Genomic DNA, 22,119 nt, shown 5'->3' with positions numbered 1-22,119 from the left:
ATTTTTAAATAATAATCATTTACATTGATAATCATTTATAATAATCACAGGTATCTTTAGTAATCAATTAAACAAAGCCTGTGAAATGCTTCAAAGTTTCAGGTGAAAAATATTAGCTAAGTATAAAAAGCATTACCATTATTAGTAGAGCTAAGTCTTTGATATACTTAAGCATACAATTCTAAGGGCAACATTTATTGACTCCAGTAAATTTTTAACTAGGTAATGGTGGGCGGGAGGGCAGGGACCAAAAGATATGTACCCATGCAACTTTCCTCGCCAGAGGGAAGAGTCTGTCAATTTAAAATGTAAAGTCTCAACTGAAATTTGTAACCCAATTCTAAGACAATAATCAAAGCACTAAAATAAGAAGCATGGTTATAATAAATTAGAGAGGAAAGATAGAAGAGATATACAAATAATGACTTAAACAAGTGGTATAAGTTTCACCTAAATCTGATCCCATCTGCTTCCCATATCCTCTTTCCACTTGTGACCCCCACTCTGAATTCTCCCCTCATGCCCTTCCAGATGCTGTTCAAAGATAATGATATTGTGAAAAATGTACACCAAAATTATTTGTGAAATCCTTTCTTTTGTCTATGAAGCTGCTGATTCTAAGACATATTTTGTTCTGCTCAGGCATTTTCCAAAATAAGCCAATTCACATCTAGAAACCGATCACTCAGCAGCTATTGTTTCTCAGCATTCTATGATGTGCTCAACACTCTTCTGAGTATTATGTGAGAGGAACATTTTGATCATGAATTAAGTTTTCACATTCCCCTAAATGCTAGATTATGGCTCTGATATGGAACTGGGGCTGCCCTCTGCATTCTACTCTGTCTCACAGTTGCCTTCCGAAGGCTCCTCAATCTGCTAATAATATTTATAAGCAAGTATCTCATTCAATATGCTTAAATACCTAAAAGACTATCAATTTTTTCACTTTTAAGGAAGAAACTCAATAATGAGCACAGAATCAGTCAGAAAACAATTAACAATACAAAAAACTGGCTAAACTTTTGTACAAGTCTGACTCCCCAACAAAATCACATTAGAATAATTTCATTATAATTATTAGAGAAACAATCTAGGATTTTTAGTGACCTTAACCGACCACTAAGATTTTGTTTCCCCAAAGATCCAAAAGATGCAACAGCAGGACTAAATATAAACTCAAGGAGAACACTGCCACCTACTGAAATGCTATTTTCTGGTATAATTATGTTACTAGAGAAATGTGGGCTCTTAAACCTAAAAAGAAACAAAATGTATTCTTCATGTCGGTAAATAAATTTGAAATGTGGATTAAAGGTATCATGTGATTTTAAGATTAACTTAATTATCATATATCTAAAGAGGAAAACACAAGGGATTGGAAATTGGAAATCCATAAAATTCATCAATATTAATAAAAGACATGCCTTGTAAGAAGAAAACTCAACAGAAGTACTGTGATCGTTAGGCATGAAGCCTTTCCTTATGCCTGACTGATTAATGATTAATGCAGGGTACACTTCCAAAGTGTAAAGAATGTTTCAATGATCCAAAAATAAAAGAATGGACAGAATATCCAACTATCCTCCTCTCAACACTTCCTACGATCATTAAAAGAAAATTATGCATGTATATTTTCCAAAATACATGCTGAAGGTAACTATTTTTTAATCATTTTAGGATTTTCAAGTTTTGTAGGACTGACTTATCATTCAACCACTGATTCTTTAAATTGACAGGCTCTGAATTTTAAATCAGAAATCCAGAATGCTACATAGAATTATCTGAATAGCCAAGATGATATAAGTGTTTGGATATGAGAATTTTACAACAGAAAAACTTTTTTCCACATAAATTATAAAACAGTATATTTACATCTCACATTTTTAGGAAACATCAAAGTTAAACTAAATACAAATTAGTCATACTGAAATGCATTAAGAATTAACTTACCAAGTACAAGAAATATCCACCAAAGCCAATACTGTCCATTGAAATATCCAGTAAAATAATCAGAAAACTGTGGAGTGAACATAAATATATTAACCGTATTTGTGTACCTAAATTTGAAAATCATAAGTCTTAGTTTCAGAATGATTTACCTCAAATAATCTTTAGCACTTAAAACAGCACAAAAAGAAAAACAGAAAAGAAAAAAATACTTAATGACATACACATATAATTATTTGAGAAAAAATAACAGCAAACACACTTATGCAAAATATTTTAGAAACAAAAAATAGTTTCAAACTGCTTGTAAAGAAGAAAGATAAGTGCTATATATCTGAATCCAACATTTTCTCATTAAAGAGTTCACATGTCAGTTCTTTTTTCATAATCTCTCAAAGCCACAACTACCATCCCAAACACACTACAGCAACCTGCTGCTTTAGATATTAACACCAAAAGCCACATTAGTTTAATCTTATCAGATGGGGATGTTCTGCTGACCTCTAAAAAGAAGAGCTTTTGACCTTCTATACACCCCCTACTGTTAATCACTGCCAAGAATACTAGGCACATAAAGACCCCCAACTCATTAGAGTCTTTTTATTTTCAAACTAGATGCTCCAGCATTCATTTCCCAACAGTGAGCTGAGAACAGCGAAATGAACCTTGAAGCGGCATTTCAACAGTTCCTATTAGTGGCCGTGGTAGGCGGTTTATATTCTCTGTAAAGTGAGGATATGAACAGGCAGACGGAAGGCAGGGTTTGATGATATTGGACACAGGTATCTTTTCCTTGATTAGACTAGGGACATGATGATTTATTATCTTCGAAAAGTTTTCTTTTTAAATCAGTCTAATATTCCTCTTTATTTAATCTACTCTGTTTCCATTGGTCTCTGAACCGAATCTGATTTAACTAAAAATGAGTTTGTTAAATGCAGATTTGTCCTCAGATGTATCTATCTCCAACTTTATAGGTAATTATTTCCAACTATTCATTGGTAATTTCCATAAAAGCTTAAAAATCTGATAGGTGTGGTTATAACAAAAATGCTTACAAATTGTAATGTTACTAGTGAGGAAGTATATCCACTAAAGGTTATCTAAATCTGTTTTTAAAAGCTTTCAAATTATTCTCACAGGAAGTATTTACAATATATGAACCATGATCTAAGTTCTCAGTTTAGAGTTTTAGAAATTACAAAGATTAGAGATTTCAGAGTACCATCATAGATGCAAATCCCACATACTGCTACACCTTTAAAATATGTACAATAAAGGGAGAACTAGAAAATTGTGGAAGTATAGCTTGTAAAGTAGGAAAGCACTACACTACTTTTTAATCAAATGATTAATAATTAGAAATAAAAGGTTTTCATACAGGTTTTAGAGATTATAAGAACAAAAGGAATAAAGAACCTAAGCAATACATTTTTAACTTTCTAATTTTTAAATATATTTAAAAATATATATTTCTAATATTTAAAATATATTTAATATATAATATTACCCGACAAGAGGCAACCAGAAAAGAACAATGTCATTCTTCACCAAAAATACGAACCTGCAGCTATTCTTTATTTATTCCCAAGTGAAGAATAGAATTATCTTCATTTTGTCAAAGAGAAAAACTCACCATGTAAAAAGGATAAACTAATAAGCTTTTGGGCTCATTACTAAGTTGTCAAGTGTTTCAAAATACTAAAAGTCATAGGGCTGAGCCAAGCTGTGTTTTTGTTTTTTTTAAAATAACTAAATAACTCATGTTGACTGGTCAACCGCAGGCTGCAGAAATCAAATTTTGGAAAATAAATTAACCAACAATAAGAATTTATCTGATTTAAATTTGGAAAAAAAAGAATTCATCTGATTTTATTTTATTAATATGACACTAGTATTTTATTGTTTACATCCTGTCTACTTTCTAAAAGACTTGTCAGTTTTTAATAAAATATATATGCCTTTTAAAACAAATAATAGAAACATCAAAAGCCTTAAAAATAATATCAGTACCTGGGCTAAAGATATTTACACTAAATATGAGGTTCGCAGCAGCTCAGAAACAAAAAGAAAAGCAGCAGTTAATTTATAAATTGCTTATTATCTAATAAAAGGAAACACCAGGCTTTCAGGAGAAAACCTTTCTCTCAGCATTGAACTACAAGGGAAACTTATTGCCTTAAGCATTATAATAAAAGTCAAAGTACAGTGTTACAGAGGCAGTAGAGAATTAGGAGAACAGGCACTGAACTGAAATCAAGCTAGATTCAAATCCACATACAAACTGTGGGACACTGAGCAAGTTATTAGACTTTTTATTCTTAGTTTCATCATCAATAAAATGGCTGGCTTGTCTCCAGCATCACTGATACAGACAGGGTTAAAGAATTTAGTGCCTGTAATGAATTATGCCTGGAACATAGTAAGTACTCACTGAATGGTGGCTACTGTTATTTTATAACAAAAGATTTTTTTTTTTGGGTACGCGGGCCTCTCACTGTTGTGGCCTCTCCCACTGCGGAGCACAGGCTCCAGACGCGCAGGCTCAGCGGCCATGGCTCACGGGCCCAGCCGCTCCACGGCATGTGGGATCCTCCCGGACCGGGGCATGAACCCGTGTCCCCTGCATTGGCAGGCGGACTCTCAACCACTGCGCCACCAGGGAATCCCTATAACAAAAGATTTTTTTAAATCCTTCTGTTATATCAATTCTCAATATACACTACAGGTATAATATTAACCTTAACTCAGTAAAGGTATTTTAAAAGGAAACTCAACAGTCCCAGTGATTAAACTTGATGCTCTTATATACCTTACAAAACGTTGAGAAACTCCAGTCTTTGAATTTAAGGTCCCCATCTTATCACACTGACTGGAGTTGATTACTAGACAATCTAACCCCTTCTCAACCTGGAATTCTAAGAGAGAATTAGGCCCTAATATCCTAGAGGCAAAGGTTGCATATAATGCACTAATTTCTTTTTTATGAATGTAGAATGATACTAGCAATTCAATAACTTTAGGAGAATTGAGAAAATCAAATCATTTTCTGTGTTCTGTGACTTAGACAAGAAATCTCATTTGAAAAATTGTAATTAATTCTATTACTAACATAACCAAGGTTGGACATTACCTAGTTCCAACTCTTTCGAGATTTTCTAGTAATAACTTCTGCAAAGGCAGGGGCTGTCTCTTTATCTCTGCATGCCCCATAACACCTAACAGATTTATGCTAATGGTGGGAACCCACGCTACATTTTTTAAATGAAATTGAAACAAGTAATTGCCAGGGGGGCAGTTCTTACAATGGCTCAGGTTTTAATCACCTTAGAAGAAGTCAGTCCACAGGTCCCACCAAGAATCAACTGTTTAATAACCAAATCCTATAACCTAGTCTGAACAGAGACAGGGTATGAGAAGATTACTGAAACCCTGGGAAGTAATAAAATAAGTTTAAAAATAATGAAGAAACACATAAAATTCAAAGTTTTCATATTTTTATAATGGGTAATTTTTTAAATCTATTTGACAATGTAGGTGCCTAACTGAAGTGTGTGAAGCACTTAATAAAAGCCAACATATTAGTATATGATTCTACTGAAAATCTCAGGAGGATTTGACTCATCCAACTAGATATCAATGTTTAAATATATATGATTTGTAGAAAGTATATATTTTATTAGTTGTATATAGCATTTAAATGTGTGGGTAACTTTTAAGAAGAGTTATTAATTAACAAAGCCACTTTCCTAGCCTTACCTAAAGAAATCAGGAGAAAAGCTTTGTAAAAAGGAGCCAAAAGGGGCCTTCAAGAGGCAAAGGAAAAGAGCTGGGGGAAGATTATGTTAACAATACTACTGCCTGTACAACGGGTACAAAAAATTATTCGGGGGCTAGAAAAGCTGTTGAGATAGGAGAAAGAAAAGGACTTCTTGTTATCTCCCTACACACTACCTCGTAAATGATACAAGATAGACAGAGGTTGATTTCCAGGAACAACAGGAAAATGAGAAGAAAGGCTTAGAAGGAATGTAAAGGAAAAAAAGATGAGTTCTCATAACCACCTCAAAGGCCTGTTTAGCTCTTAATGTTACCAAAAAAGAAAAAATAAAAATAAAAAAGAAACAGTGAGAAGATATTTAAGTCCATGATAATTTCACTAACCAATGGAAATTTTTATGTTTTAAAACTGATTTTAGGCAGACCTACACTATATCACAATAGTGGCAGCCATGATTCACTGAGCACATATACTTGTGCAGCAACTGAGCAAGGTACTCTCAGTATGTCATATTCATGCCTCACAAAAATACTGAATGGCAGCTATTATCAGCTTACCATGAAGAAACTAATGCTCAGAACAATTTAAAAACTTAAAGTTAGAACACTGATATACAAAAAGATGAAATTCAAACTCAGATTTATCTGATTTCAAAGTCCTTTCCACTTACTGAGGCTTCCCTGGTGGCGCAGTGGTTAAGAATCCGCCTGCCAATGCAGGGGACACGGGTTCGAGCCCTGGTCCGGGATGATCCCACATGCCGCGGAGCAACTAAGCCCGTGCACCACAACTACTGAGCCTGTGCTCTAGAGCCAGCGAGCCACAACTACGCGTCTAAAGCCCACGCTCCGCAACAAGAGAAGCCACCGCAAGGAGAAGCCCACGCACCGCAACAAAGAGTAGCCCCTGCTCACCACAACTAGAGAAAGCCGTCAGGCAGCAACAAAGACCCAACGCAGCCAAAAATAAATAAATTAATTAATTAAAAACAAACAAAAATTTCTTTCCACAGAGATCACTATGATAGTTAAGGACAGAAGTTAAGAATAAGTCTCAAAATAATTGAGCTCATATACACAAAATGAACATTTGTGAACCACAAAGGAAATTTTATGTATTTTAATTTTAGAAACAAAAGTGATAGAGGCTATCAAGACACTCACCCTGACAATAAGGATCCATTTGATCAATGAAAGGCCAAATCCACAGATGGCACCATACCTTCCAGCTATGGTATTGGTGATACAGAAGGATAAACAAAATCCAAGCCAGTTGAAAATAAATGCCACTGAAAGCAAGAGAAATAATTCTTTTAAAGACCACACTTTGGAAACAAATTAACAGAGACATAATATAAACATCAATAATACTTCATAACTCAATGGAAACAGCAGTTCTTTCTCTTAATTCTGTACTAATTAAGTCTTGTTTATAGACTATAGTTTACCTTTTGCAAATGTATTATTTACTAACTATACATTAACAAGTGGGTAAGCTTGGTTTCTTGTCAGTTTGGTCAACAAGAATCAATACCTTAGGACAGCTTATCACCAAAAGGTGAAACTGCATTTTTTTTTCTTTTATACATACATTTGTTATTGAAGCTGCATTTTTAAACCAGTTAAAAATTAGGTCACAATGTAGCTCCCATGTGATCCTACCCAAAAAGTCTAGTCTAAGCCATCATCAGCCAGCCAAATTAAAAAGCAATATTAAAGATGAGCCGAATAAATTATAAACTATTGTTCCCAACGCAGATACTGTTCATTGCCTTCTCTTTTTACCTAACAAAACCTGTTGTTCCCCTTCCCAGAAACCCACCGACCTCTAGAGCCTGTATTTTTAGGAAAGGCTGGACCCCATACTTAGCCCCCAAAGGTGAGTCCTGTCTGGGAAAATCACAGAAGGCCCAAATCCCTTGCCAGTGAATTTTTTTTTAATAGGACTTCTGAAAAACATTCTTAAAAACACAGCAAGGAGAGGGAAGATGGAATATAGGTAAAACAACAGTGGTTTTGAATTGATCATTGTTGAAGCTGGGAGATGGATACACAGATGTTTATTACACTCTTGTCTAGTTTGAGAATTTCTACAATGAAAGTTTTTTAAAAAGAATAGAAGAAAAGGCCCTTCTTCCACTGGGTATCACGTTTAACTGTAATGCCTGGAACTGCTGCAGGGAGCTTGCTATCAGCCTGAGGATTAAACCATCACTCCAAATAGTGGGGGAGTGAAGAAAACCGAAGTAAAGCAAAGCAGAGCCACAGCACTGATATGGTGTGTGCCTGAGGTCTGCTCATCCAGGGACTTCTTATTTTGTGAGATAATCTCCTAACTATTTAAAACAGTTGAGTAAGGGTTTTCTATTTCTCATAGCAGAAACCATTCTGACATAGGTCCTTGAGATATAATCAGAGTACCTTATTTACGTCCAAGACAGCAACATCATCAAAATAATAATAGTAATAATAATAAAACTAAAGATCAATTTGAACCTAAATCTTGTTCAGTGCTCAGCCTCTTACCCTAAATATCTCCAACCAAGCCTCAGGGAGAATAAAGTAAATTACCTAGAGAAATTCTAGTTTTTCAGAATTCTAAAGACAAAGAGGAAACATTTTAGGATAAGTTTAAATGAAATGGCTATTTCTTCGAAGTAATGCCCCTACTCCTGTTAATTTCTTCCTTCCTAATACTTTCTAGTCGCAGCTTTTTTGATCATTTATGGGAAACTGTACTATATGGTGTGATAGTCAGAAAAATCAATTTTGAAATAAGAGACTCGTGTTTGAGTCACATCGTACTCACTCACTAGATATATGACCTTGGACTCACTGCTGACTTCTGTTGAGCCACAGTCCTCTGATCTTTAAGTACCTACTTCACAAGATTGATAAGAGGATTAAGTGAGAATGTAAAGAGTTTAAGCATAGTACAGAAGCTGGCACACGGTGACTGCTAAAAAATGCTAGCCATCATCACTACCCATACAAAATGATCTCTTCACATTACAGACTAGGTCCCATCTTTCCTGCAAAACAATTTCAAGAGACACTACTATAAATAAAGCTTGTTTACTCTCTACCGTACTGTACAACAGAGATAGGATATTTCCATCATTGTAGAATAATCTATTGCACATAGCCACTCTGTATCAAACTGGCTAATATTTGTGTTAGGTTAGGGAAAGCACATAACAAAAAATAATTTTATATCTATTTAAACTAAAGAATTTTTATTACCAAACAGCAGTAGAGATTCCCAACTGGTTGCTACCTATGTGTTAATGACAGGCTGAGATATGTCTCTCCTCAGCCCTTAGGGCAGGCAGGTGAGGTCTGGGGCAGAGGACAGACTGCCACCAGTCCTGAGCACCTTACTCTTTTATCTCAGTGTGCTATAAACATTCTATCATTTTGCAAGCATGTCGTGTTGCTGAAACATAGGAGGCACTGATGGAGAAAACCCAAAACGGTAAAACATTCCAAAAGTGTATTTTCACCTGAGTATGTGTATGTTTAGCTTTGGGGAAAAAATAACTTTAACACTGTCCAATTTCTTCAAAATCAGATTTACCGATATCTATTATATGTATCATTATAGCCAAAAGAGAAATAAGATTCAAAAGAACAAAAAAAGTAGTTAATGAGCCACCATGTTTTCTTTATGCTCTCCGCCAGCAGTATGAATTCCTATAAATTGTGCTCATGTGATATAATTTGTTATAGACTGAACTCTGTCCCCTCAAAATTCGTAGATTAAAGCCCTGACCTCCAGTGTGGCTGTATTTAGAGATAGTGCCTTTAGGGAGGTGGCTAAAATTAAATAAGGTTATACGGGTGAAGCCCTAATACAATAGGATTGGTGTCCTTATAGGAAGAGGAATAGACACGAGAAAGCTCTCTCTCTCTGCCCACATGTAGAGAAGAGGTCATGTGAGGACACCACAAGAAGACAGCCAACTGCAGGCCCAAAGAGAACCCTCACCAGAAACCAAATTTTCTGGCACCTTAATCTTGGACTTCTACCCTCCAGAACTGTGAGAAAATAAATTTTCATTGTTTAAGCCACCCAGACTGTGCTTTTTCGTTATGGCAGTCTGAATAGACAAATGCACAACTTAATCATCTTTAATTGGTTTAAGCACTAGGAAAACAGAGAAGTTGTGACTACTGAAGCATAAATAGATTCACTTTTTATGCCCCTTGGCCTATAAAATAGAAGTAAAGCTGAAGAGGTCTTTACAGTACAGAAAGAGCAAAGCATTCAATTCTGGATCCTCTAGGACATGTCTGTCTCAGTTGTCAAAAAAGAGAATTTAATAAATTGTACACTAAACCTTAAGTATGTAAAATCCATGAAAGAAATAATGTGTAGTAGAGGCAGGTGAACATATACATGCCTAAGAAAGAAGACAAGAACAGAAGGACAAGTTAAGACTGAGAACAGGTAGGCGCCACACAATGTCACAAGCCAAGTAAGAAGCATAGCTGGGACTGGAGCATCCACGTCTTTTATGCTTATATCCAGTGATCTTTTCATTATATACACCTCCCACCTACCCAAAGAGGTTAGCAGAATAATCTAGAAAGCAATATTGTACACTGTAGTTTTTCCATTAACTAGTAAGGCTACACTTTAAAATTTTCAATAGCCACAAGATACTTATTAATAATAAAGGGGAAAAGAGTAACTTCATAGTTAAGAAAGCTGGCGGACACTACCTTAACCTGACGAGAGTTAACATCACTAGTAATAAGACATATCTAGATCATTGCTTCTGATTTGATGTACTGAAAAGAACACATCATTTCTGTGGTATTCTTGAGGGGGAAAAAAGAAAAAAAAGGAAAGAAATGCAAAACCTGAATCTAATCATGAGGAAACATGAGCTAAATCCTAACTGAAAGACATGCTACAAAATAACTGACCAGTATTCTTCAGAAGAATCAAAGTTGTTATGAAACAAAGAAAGACTAAGAAACTGTTCCAGGTTGAGGCAGACTAAGGAAACACAGAAACTAATATAATGTGTAATCCTGAAATAGATCCTAGATCAAGAAAAGGACATCAGTGGGACAACTGGCAAAATGTGAATAAGGTCTACAAACTAGTTAGTAGTATTTTGTAATGTTAATTTCCTAATGTTGATCATTGGACTGAAGTTACATATGTTAACACTTGGAAAATGAAAGTTATATGGCAATTGTACTATTTTTGCAATTTTTTCCTAAATTTAAAATTATTTCAAAATGAAAAGTTTAAAAAGTTTTAAATTAAATTTTGATACTTGCTTTGAAAATAAACAAATGAGTATCATAAATGAATGAATACCAATATACTAACATTAAGCACTTATTAAATTTTTTATCACAGAAAAATCCTCATTATATATAAATGCACCAGGTTTCAAACACAGTAAGTTCCCAAAGAATAATCAGTTTCACTGTACTTGATTCTGAACTGCATAAAGGAAAATTCCTATCTTATCCTCATGCAATTCTCTTTGTTTAAACTACCAGCCATTGAGAAAAACATGAAGCTAACAATTTATTAATTTTAAGACATTTCCACTAAATTATAAGCAATGAAATGACAAGATTATTTTTCTTATAAACAGAACAAATTCAATAAAATGTTCACAAATATTATGAGTTTCTTAAGGTGTAGTTATAATTCTTAGATGTCCCCCCTTTCTGGATTCACTTACAGTATGTGACCTCATCTAAAAACATAGCTTTACATGAACAGAATAAGTCATCAATGCATTGTTTTTCAATGTGTAGTGCCCAGATAACCCCTCTAAGAACTGTCACTTTTATGACTCATCCATGGTAGGTACTTGAAAGAATTTACTGAATAAAGATGCTCAAGATCACTAATCGTTGGGGAAATGCAAATTAAATCCCAAAGAGATACTATCCCACAACTATTAGATTTCTAAAATTTTTTTTTTTTCTGTGGTACCCGGGACTCTCACTGTTGTGGCCTCTCCCGTTGCGGAGCACAGGCTCCAGACACGCGGCAATGGCTCAGCGGCACAGGCTCAGCGGCAATGGCTCACGGGCCCAGCCGCTCCGCGACACGTACCCGTGTCCCCTGCATCGGCAGGCGGACTCTCAACCACTGCGCCGCCAGGGAAGCCCTAGATTTCTAAAATTTTTTAAACTGTTACTATTAAATGCTGACGAGGATCAGACCAATAGGAACTTTCATTCACTGCTGGTAGGAATGCAGAACAGAACTGAAAGACAGTTCGGCAATTTCTTACAAATCAGAATTCACGTTTCAAAACACCTTTCTAATTCTTTTTAAAGTTACGTACAAGTAACTTAATATCTTTTAAATTATGTTTCCCTCAAGTCTAAAATGGGAATAATGCCGGTGATTAATTATTACTATAGCATGCTGACGTGAAGATTCACACACAGTACAAAAGGCTAAACCTTAGAAAAGTTTTCTAAACAGAATCCATTACATTTTTAAGCATTAGAGTTCAAGGTCATTTCCACAGAACGTCAATTATCGAACGAACCAAACCTTAATTTCTAGCTTTTAACTAACATATAACTGATTCTTTTAGAGACAAAATCTCTTAAAAGTATGCTCAGATACAAGCACATAAGGCACACATAAGGCATTTTTCAGTGACACTTCAAGGGATTAGGAGAAGTAAAACATTATCAGGGGATACACACATTTCGTTCTTTACATTTTCTGAACATGGACAAGCAATTATCTCACCAAATTTACGCGTAGACTTTTTTTTAGGGTTACATGTGGTAAGAGACTGAATTGTAGACATTGAAAACAGAGAAGGAAAGAATTAAACCAAGAAAAGGTTTTAACTGAAATATTCTTATTGATAATCACTGTAGTTTTATTTGCACAACTTGTATAACCTGAAATGCTTAAATTATAAACCACGCTAAAGAAAATCTATTTCCAGACCTTAGAAATAGACAATAGAACAGAACATAGACAATAGCTACTGGATAGTTTACACTTTAGAAAATATAGCAAGTTGCAATTTGTAGAACAGCCACTAGATGGTAGTGACTACAAATAAATCTACGCTCATTAAAGCAAATAAACTGAAGTACTGGCCTACACCCTACCCAAAGAAATGTATCAGGAAATGAAGGTGAAAAATAATTTATAATCTTACTCTTATAATACTGGTGCAGTATCTGTAGAATAGGAAGCATAAAGATATAAACTGTAGAAACGTAATTTAGTAAAAATGTAACAAAAGGCAGGTAATTTACATTAATATATTAAATGTAAATATTTATATTCATATTAATTAATGTAGCACCAGTGGCCAAAAATAAGGTCAACCTTATTTTTGTGCCTAGGTCACTGTGCATTTACAACACTGGTGTATCAGTGAAAAAAAATAAAGATCTAAAAAATAAAGATTGATAAGAAGATAGCATGGTTAAGTGAAATATAGAAATGGAGAGATAATAACTAAGCTCTGAGTCAAATAATTAGATGGTGTCAAATAACATGTTTTTATTCCTAAGAAACAGGTATTTATACTAACTACAAATAACTACAATAAATTTAAATTCTTTCTTTTTCCAATGAAGATTTCTTAAAAGACAACCATGAAAGGAATTAATGTTTACGCTACTTTTTGTAAAGAAAATATGTGGGAAGCCTGTTATTAATATAAAGGTTACCAGGTTGAACTTAAACTAAGAAAAAAATTAAAGTTCACTAGACTAACAGTACAAAACAGAGTTATTTGTAGCCAAAGTGTTCATTTCCTTTTCATCATACTTAACATCATATCTAACTACAAATTATAACTAAAACCACAAGACATAAATATTGCATATACAGGGAGCTTCCCTGGTGGCGCAGTGGTTGAGAGTCCACCTGCCGATGCAGGGGACACAGGTTCGTGCCCCGGTCCGGGAAGATCCTGCATGCCGTGGAGCGGCTGGGCCCGTGGGCCATGGCCACTGGGCCTGCACGTCCGGAGCCTGTGCTCCGCAACGGGAGAGGCCACAACGGTGAGAGGCCCACGTACAACATAAAAAAAAAAAAAAAAATTGCATATACATTAGCTGATTGCCAACCTGAATATAATTTAGTAAATCTGAAGAGAAAAATGTAACCGCCTGCTCATCCACACACACATTTCTGCGCGGTTCAACTACTATTCTTCAGTAGATGAAATGAAATAAGGAAAGGAAGCAAGAAACCATTTGAAAATGGAGGAAAAGGTAAGGGAATTTTCAGACTCAAAAGTAACTCAACTTAAGAAGTATGTATTTTCTATTTTGTCTATTTTTTTTGTCTGTTATTAAAGTTGAATGTGGTACTTTACATAGGTAAAACATTCCTCAGTTCTAGCTTCAAAATTAACTCTACAGCTGAAATAAATTAAATCAGCATTCTATCAAAGAAGGTATGAAAGCGTGGTCATTTAACCAGGTTGAGGGCAGAAATTAACCCTACCATAATCTAATAAATGTACTTAGTTGAATACTGGGTTTCCAAACATTATTTTATCAATTTACACAGTTTGAGTGTCATAATATTATGTACTGAGTGTACTATGTGCCATTCCTGAGATAGCAACTGAAATAATGAAGACTCTAATGAAGTCTTTCCACAAGTAGCTTAAGTCTACTTTATAAAGTCAAATGTTAATTTAAGAATGTTGCAAAAAGTTAAAATTTTACAGTTTCCGGTCTTCTAATTACTTGCCATTCCGCACAAATAAGACAGACCTTCATACTCCTGTGTCTCAAATCACATTGTTCCAGTTCCCCAGAATATCTCCTTTTCCAACCCTTCCTCCTGTTTAAAGACACTCAAGTGGAAGTCCTCTGCTCCAAAAGCAGAATTTATCATTTCATTATACATGCTCCTATAGCCCCAAATGGACATGCAGCATTTCACATACAAAAACATATTTAGCTTTAAATATGCTTATATATATCTCTATACAGTCAGCATCTAGCATAATAACTGCAATACAAAGTTACCTGATAAGCGTTTAACAAATTCTAGGATTTGTATCGTAGGATCACAGCTAGTTAAATGTCAAGATCAATTTACATTTTAAACAAGGTAAGATACACACTGACAGTATCTGCCTTCCCTCACTGTCGACGTTACTTTAAATACATACACAACCAATAAATGCAAAAAAATAGTTTGGAAATAGTTTCAGTTTTCACTTACTGAAAAACGCCAGCATGAAAATCCCATCATTACCCACTCTGAGCTGGTCTGCATCACTGAAGTCATCTCTTGTTGGACACTCTTCCTCTTGAATCTGTAAAACATAAACTATTAGAATAGCTCACTAAACTATTGATAATTACAACTTTATTATCTTAAGTGTAAAGATAAAAATTTAAATAAAACCTAATGTCCTCAATGTATTGTATAGGCAAATTGAGATAATGAGTACAGTATCTGATACATAGTAAGTACTCAAAAAACATTAGCAAGTATTAATTTTTCACGGACACCCCTGAAAAGAGTAACTTTAAAAGTAAACACAAAAAAGATAAAAATTGAATAACATCGAATTAATGAAAATGACATCACAAAAGATCGATGTGACACTGCTGCATCAGTGTCAAATGGAAAGAGGATTTTTCATAATCAGTGGTGAACTCTAAATTGGTACAAACTCTATGGTTGGCAATTTGGCGATATTTATCAAAAATTAAAACGTACACATCTTCCAACATAGTAATTCCAGCTCATGAAATATAAAAAATGATGTATTACAGATAATTCACTGCAGCAATGTTAATAAGAGCAAAAACTTAGACACAATCTAAATGCCCATCAATAGTGGGCAACTGTCAGGAGATAATTCTCTGTGAGTCTTTCATGTTTCTACATGTCTCCCAGGTAGAGGCATTGGCTACCTTTTTTATGTATTATCTTTTCAAGGATGTTTATATAGTAGATGGCTTTGGGAGAGAGAAATAGTATCTCTCTCCAGAGCAGAGATGTAGGCATGCTTATTAGCCATTAGAAAATATTGGGTTCCCCTGAACTCAGAGTTCCACACTGCGAGCAGAGGCATCGCTTCGCCCTCTCTGAGTTGCCCTGCAGGACCTGAGGCTCAGGAAACTGCCATGAGAAAATGCTAATACCCTGGCTACTACTACTGCTGTGAAAAATAAAGTTTCTGTCTCTGACCCAGCAGTCCTGTGTCTTCTGTGAGCATCCACAAAACTGTGACAAGCTAATCTGTTACCTTGCAAGTAGGCTAAAATCTCAGACCGTTTATAATTCTTGAGATCAATGAAATAAATTATTGTATATCTAAAACAATGAAATTCAAAAAGCAATGTAAAGATTTAAAAATAAATTACAATCTCCAAAATATATTAAGTGAAAATCATTTATATAGTACAATACTTTTGTGTACAAAAATAATATACAAACACATTACTGTAGTTGCTTATAAATGTCAAGAAACTTCTCTGGAAGCACGTACAAAGTCTGTTATCACTAATTGCCTCCAATATTCAACAAATATATATATATTTTTTTTTTAACAAATATTGATAGAATACCCATTCTACATAAGACTTTGCTTCCTGGTACTTGGGATATATGAATGTATGTAAAACAAAGATGCTTGCCTTTCTGAAGCCTATATCCCAGTGAGGGGAGCTGGACAATAAATAAAGACATAATAAATAAGTTACTTATACAAAAGGTATATAAATGCTCTGCAAAAAAAAAAGTAAGGAAAGGATGTTTAGGGAAAAAAAATGTAAGGAAAGGATGTTTAGAATGTTTAGTAAGGGCTACAGTTTTTAATATGGTGGTCGCATAAGCCTCATTAAGGTGACACTGAGCAAAGAATTAAAGGAGAGGTAAGAGAGTCAGCCATGCAGATATCTCATAGAGGAGTGTTTTAGGCAGAGGGATAAGCCAGTTCCAAGTTCCTAAGAGAGAATCAGACCTGGCATGTTACAAAAATAGTAAGGAGGCTAACATGGTTGAAACCACAGTGAATAAGAGAGAAAACAGGAAGAAATAAAGCCAGAGTCCACTAAAGGACCCTGGATTTTACTGAGTGAACTGGGAGGTCTTACAGAGTTTTGATCAAATGATTGACATGACCTGATTTACAAACTCACTATCTCCATGTTACATATACATAACCTCAGTTGGGTGTTAATTTTCAATTTTGTGTTAGTACACACAGAGGCTCAGAGAAGCTCAGTGCCTTGCCCAAAATCACATAATTAGTTAGGTCAAGGCAGGACTTAAATCCAGGATACCAATGTTCTTTCCATGCAATCATGGTAGTCTCACTACATATATTGCTTTTCTGAAAGAAAAAGACTTTCAGGGACTTCCCTGGTGGCGCAGTGGTTAAGAATCCGCCTGCCAATGCAGGGGACATGGGTTCGAGCCCTGGTCCAGGAAGATCCCACATGCCGCGGAGCAACTAAGCCTGTGCGCCACAACTACTGAAGCCCCCTGCGCACCTAGAACCTGTGCTCCGCAGCAAGAGAAACCATCGCAGTGAGAAGCCCGCGTACTCCAACGAAGAGCAGCCCCTGCTCGCTGCAACTAGAGAAAGCCTGCGTGAAGTGATGAAGACCCAACGCAGGCAAAAATAAATAAATAATTATATTAAAAAAAAAAGACTTTCAAAACCATATTGCTCCTTATTTAGGCAAAAAGATCCCTTCAACTCTGCAATCATATATCCTTATGGTCTTATGGTCAATTTAATAACTGGCAATGATTAAATACATATTAATGAATTTTTATATCATTTCAAGCTAATTTAAGAAATAAACATTAAAGCACAGAAGGCCAAAAAAACACTGTCAATATGATGGCAAGAATATAAAATTTCATACTCTTTTTGAAACACCAGTCCAAGAGATTTTATCATAGGACATCATTTTTTTTCTTTTTTTAAAATTTATTTATTTCTACTTTTATTTTTGGCTGCGTTGGGTCTTTGTTGCTGTATGCTGGCTTTTCTCTAGTTGCGGCGAGCAGGGCTACTCTTTGTTGCGGTGCGCGGGCTTATCATTGGGTGGCTTCTCTTGTTGCAGAGCACAGGCTCTAGGTGCGCGGGCTTCAGTAGTTGTGGCACTCGGGCTCAGTAGTTGTGGCTTGTGGGCTCTAGAGAGCAGGCTCAGTAGTTGTGGTGCACAGGCTTAGTTGCTCCACGGCATGTGGGATCTTCCTGGACCAGGGCTCGAACCCATGTCTGCTGCATTGGCAGGCGGACTCCCAACCACTGCGCCACCAGGGAAGCCCAGGACATCATTTTTAAAAAGATAGAAGACATGTGCACAAAGATGTCCTTTACAGCATTAACACGAAAACACAAACACTCTTGAAAAGAATCTAATTGTTCACTAGAGAGGAATGGCCACTATATTATAGTATATTGATTCCATGGAATTTCACTCAACCATTAACAGAAAAATATTTACATAAAATACTTAAAAAATAAAAGAGGGGCTTCCCTGGTGGTGCAGTGGTTGAGAATCTGCCTGCTAATGCAGGGAACACGGGTTCGAGCCCTGGTCGGGGAGTATCCCACATGCCGCAGAGCAACTAGGCCCGTGAGCCACAACTACTGAGTCTGCGCATCTGGAGCCTGTGCTCCGCAACAAGACAGGCCACAATAGTGAGAGGCCCGCGCACCGTGATGAAGAGTGGCCCCCACTTGCCACAACTAGCGAAAGCCCTCACGCAGAAACGAAGACCCAACACAGCCAAAAATAAATAAATAATTAATTAAAAAAATAAAAGATAGTAGCTATGCAATAATTTCAATTACATTAAACACTGACTTATAAACCCTAAAATTGGTAAAAAAAAAAAAAAATTAAAACAAAGAGCTGTAATAGGACAACAGTCGTATTTTTCTTTCTAATTTCCCACAGTGGCTAATTTAAAGAAAGCATTCATTAACTTCATTAACTGTTATTTATTAAACACCAAGGATGTGCCAGATAATAGCAAGGTGCTAGAAATGTAAACACAAGGTCGTCTTGGAGTTGTTCACAATTTATCAAGTGCTAGCTTTTACATCAAAAGACAAGTTACTGACACAATTTTAAACAAGGTACCAAAAAATGAACACTATCCACTATATATGGTCATAATATGAGATTAAGTGACAAGCCATGTTCTAAAAGTTTTATAAAGTGAATCATGTGAAACAAATATTTTTCAGAGAAATATTAAAAATGGGCAATACACTTCAGTAGATCAATGAGTCATCACATAATCATACCTGCAACCCTACTCATGAGAAATACGAAATAGTAGAAAACAGTATTGTTTCCAAGTCTCCAGGCTACCTACATTCCCCCAATGAGACTGGATTTAAGAAATAAACTTTCAGCTCATCCAGCTGAGATTCATTTACAACTGAATGTACTCAAGTGCTAATCAGACCAGTTTTTTATCTGAATCTGGTATAGAAATTCATACTGAATGACACTTTGCAGAAAGAGGGTGCTGGAGCACTGGGATAGAAAGGGACGAATTTGAAAGATTTTTTTACAAGGACCTAAGTTATAAGTTAGTCTCTTCATACAACTCTGTTTTTGCTTTCCATAAAATGTTCCACAATTCTCACAAGCTAGAGTTACAATGGTATCAGAAATGGGTAAAAACAGAAAACTTTTCTTTATGGACATATTCCAGCTCAGGCTTGGAATCACATTACTTTCTAAAAACAAGACACTGGAAATGAAGAGTTTTTAATAGTAACACTTCAGAGTTTTCTTTCCAAAAGGTAAAAAATCACCTTTATGCTTACCTCAAAGCACAGAGAACAAGACTTAATGCTTCCTACTTTCTCTTTAGAGTTCTATCCAACTGTGTAGAAGTTAGGGCAATAGAGGACCCAAGGTCCTAAACATCCTTTAAGGACCTTTACCATTTCCAAAGTCCCTAGAAAAACACTCCCTGAGAAAAGGAGTTACTGTCCTACTTCACTGAGAGTGTGCGCATGTAAATATAATGCATGTACAAACACACATGCACTAATAAAAACTCCACACCTTAATAGATCTATCCTCCTTCTCCATAATTCTCCCCTCCCAACATCAAAAATCCTTATTGACTGAGCTATATTTATGCCACTGTCTTAACAGAAACTTACTTCCCCCTCAGAAGGAAAAGAAATCAATAATAGGGGCTTCCCTGGTGCAGGGGTGCAGTGGTTAAGAATCCGCCTGCCAATGGAGGAGACACGGGTTCGAGCTCTGGTCCGGGAAGATCCCACATGCCGCGAAGCAACTAAGCCTGCATGCCACAACTACTGAGCCCGTGTGCCACAACTACTGAAATCCACACGTCTAGAACACATGCTCCACAACAAGAGAAGCCGGTGCACTGCACTGAAGAGGGGCCCCTGCTCGCCACAACTAGGGAGAAGCCCACAAGCAGCAACAAAGACCCAACAGAGCCAAAAAATAAAACAATTAATTAATTAATTTTTTAAAAATCAATAATAAATTTGAGGTTTACTACCTTTACTTATGTGCTCAAAACTATTTATGATGACGTTTAACTCTGTGTGTGTTGGAGGATGTGAGTGGGAGCAGGTCTGAAGAGGGTTGTGGCTGATGAAAGAAACCTGTCCAAGAAAAACGCTTACCCATCAAATAATCTACATGCTGGGCTCTGGCCTGATGGCAGCAGGACAAGAATGCTATACATACAAGCACCTGCTTCTCCCTTTTCCCCTCACCTAATTCTAGCTTTCCTGTGTCACGTGATATTTCTGTGTCTTTTTCCTGAACAAAATGGGGTTAACCCAGAATCTGACATCTCTAAAGACTAAAGCAAGAAATAAAGGTAACAAACTCTAGTCCTGCTTGCAGTCACATTAAAATGTAAATAATTTCTACCTTTTACCTGACTGAAGAATAGCATACATACATCTCATTGATTCTCCATTACTGAGACAGCCACTCCTTTTACCAGAACAGGAAATAACACACATAGTGTATCACTGACTCTATTACTAAGACAGTGAGATGAGGGAGAAAAAAGGGCGGTGGAATCTTTGACCATCATTCCCAAATTCTAGGGTGGCATGTGTTCAAAGGACCAAAAAAAAAAAAAGTGAATTGACAAACATAATTTTGTAGGCCTGGTAACTTCCTTCTTTGTGTCTTTAACCTACCTTGAGTTCATTCATAGAGTCATGAAACTGGCTATGCTAATATATAAAAAATGAATAGAAAAAAATGATCTATAATTATAGTTATGGACCACAGAATCTAAACTATATAAGAAGGGAAATAAGGACATTGAAGACATTTCATTGACAGTGAAGAGGTCAACGGGGTGGGGGTAACTTGAATGAGGGAGTCAGAAGTAGGGGGGGTGTAGGTTAGTGCATGATATGCCTGAAATCAAGACTTAGGAAATGATAAATTATTGGTAAAGATTCCACCTAGGATGACCAGGGTGGGTGCAGGAGAAGACCAATAGAAATCGAATGAGAAGGTCAAGGAATGCAGAAGGTAAATTTAAAGAGGAGAGTGCCAAAAAATGATGACACAAATAAGGAGTAGTAAATACTAAAAAAACTACAAGCACAAAGAACTACTTTTGATATTACTGAATATACATATCAATTAACACAAATAATATTCTCAGAAGGAAATGATAACATTGTCTTACTCTTTGAGATGTTTCTGCTGCTGCAGCTGCCATTGCAGCAGCTTTGGCCTTCTCAGCTTCATCATACGTAGGAAGAGAGGTAGCAACACTGTAAGGAGGTGGCACAGGATAAAACTCACTGTAAACTTCTGTATCTGAAGAAAAGGATTTTTAAAAAAGATAACCATTAAAACAAACTAATATTATGTTTATAGCCAGAACATAATTTAATAAGTTACAGAATGCCACTAAAGACTATCACTATTTGTAGTCCTATGTTATAAGCTATATAACATATAAATTACTACTACATCGTATATATTATTTTAGTCCTATAGTTATTATCAAGAGAAAGAACTGACAAATGTCATCTAATGGCTGATATACCAAACAAGAACATCAAGAATGAGACTCTGAAAATGTGGGCAACACAAAGGAGGTAAACTCACCTCACCATATATGAGCATCCTCTATGTTCCTACTGCTATGCTCAAAGACTTTATTTGCCCATAATCTCACAGACAAAAAGTAAAAATATCAGGAAAAATGGTAACAAACACGGAAACAGCACTAGCCATTTACTATAACACTGCTAAATACATTAACCTTAGCAACTCTGAGGTTCACTTAAGTGATTTGCCCAGTATCACACAATCAAGAAGTGGCAGAAGCCAGGGATTTCCTGACTCCAAATACTTTATTATTTATTTATTCTCATATTTACTTGATAATAT

At 35.8% G+C, this 22,119-nt stretch overlaps 1 protein-coding gene across 4 annotated transcripts in view; it reads right to left on the bottom strand.

Moving 5' to 3' along the window:
- Positions 1-22,119, bottom strand: part of NDFIP2 (Nedd4 family interacting protein 2) — a 76,048-nt gene that overhangs the window by 14,596 nt on the left and 39,333 nt on the right. For all 4 annotated transcript variants that reach the window (XR_004346658.1, XM_032611043.1, XM_032611041.1 and 1 more), the window contains exons 3-6: positions 21,407-21,540; positions 14,936-15,029; positions 6,895-7,019; positions 1,954-2,020 (exon numbers count right to left, since the gene is read on the bottom strand). Coding sequence is in view for 3 of the 4 variants with exons in the window: in XM_032611043.1 (XP_032466934.1) it covers positions 1,954-2,020; positions 6,895-7,019; positions 14,936-15,029; positions 21,407-21,540 (420 nt within the window). In the remaining variant the exon portion in view is untranslated. The remainder of the gene's footprint in view (positions 1-1,953; positions 2,021-6,894; positions 7,020-14,935; positions 15,030-21,406; positions 21,541-22,119) is intronic.

This window comes from Phocoena sinus, chromosome 18 (genome assembly GCF_008692025.1).
Source record: "Phocoena sinus isolate mPhoSin1 chromosome 18, mPhoSin1.pri, whole genome shotgun sequence".
In the NCBI taxonomy this organism is placed as follows: Eukaryota; Metazoa; Chordata; class Mammalia; order Artiodactyla; family Phocoenidae; genus Phocoena; species Phocoena sinus.
This window is presented reverse-complemented; position numbering and strand designations above follow the sequence as displayed.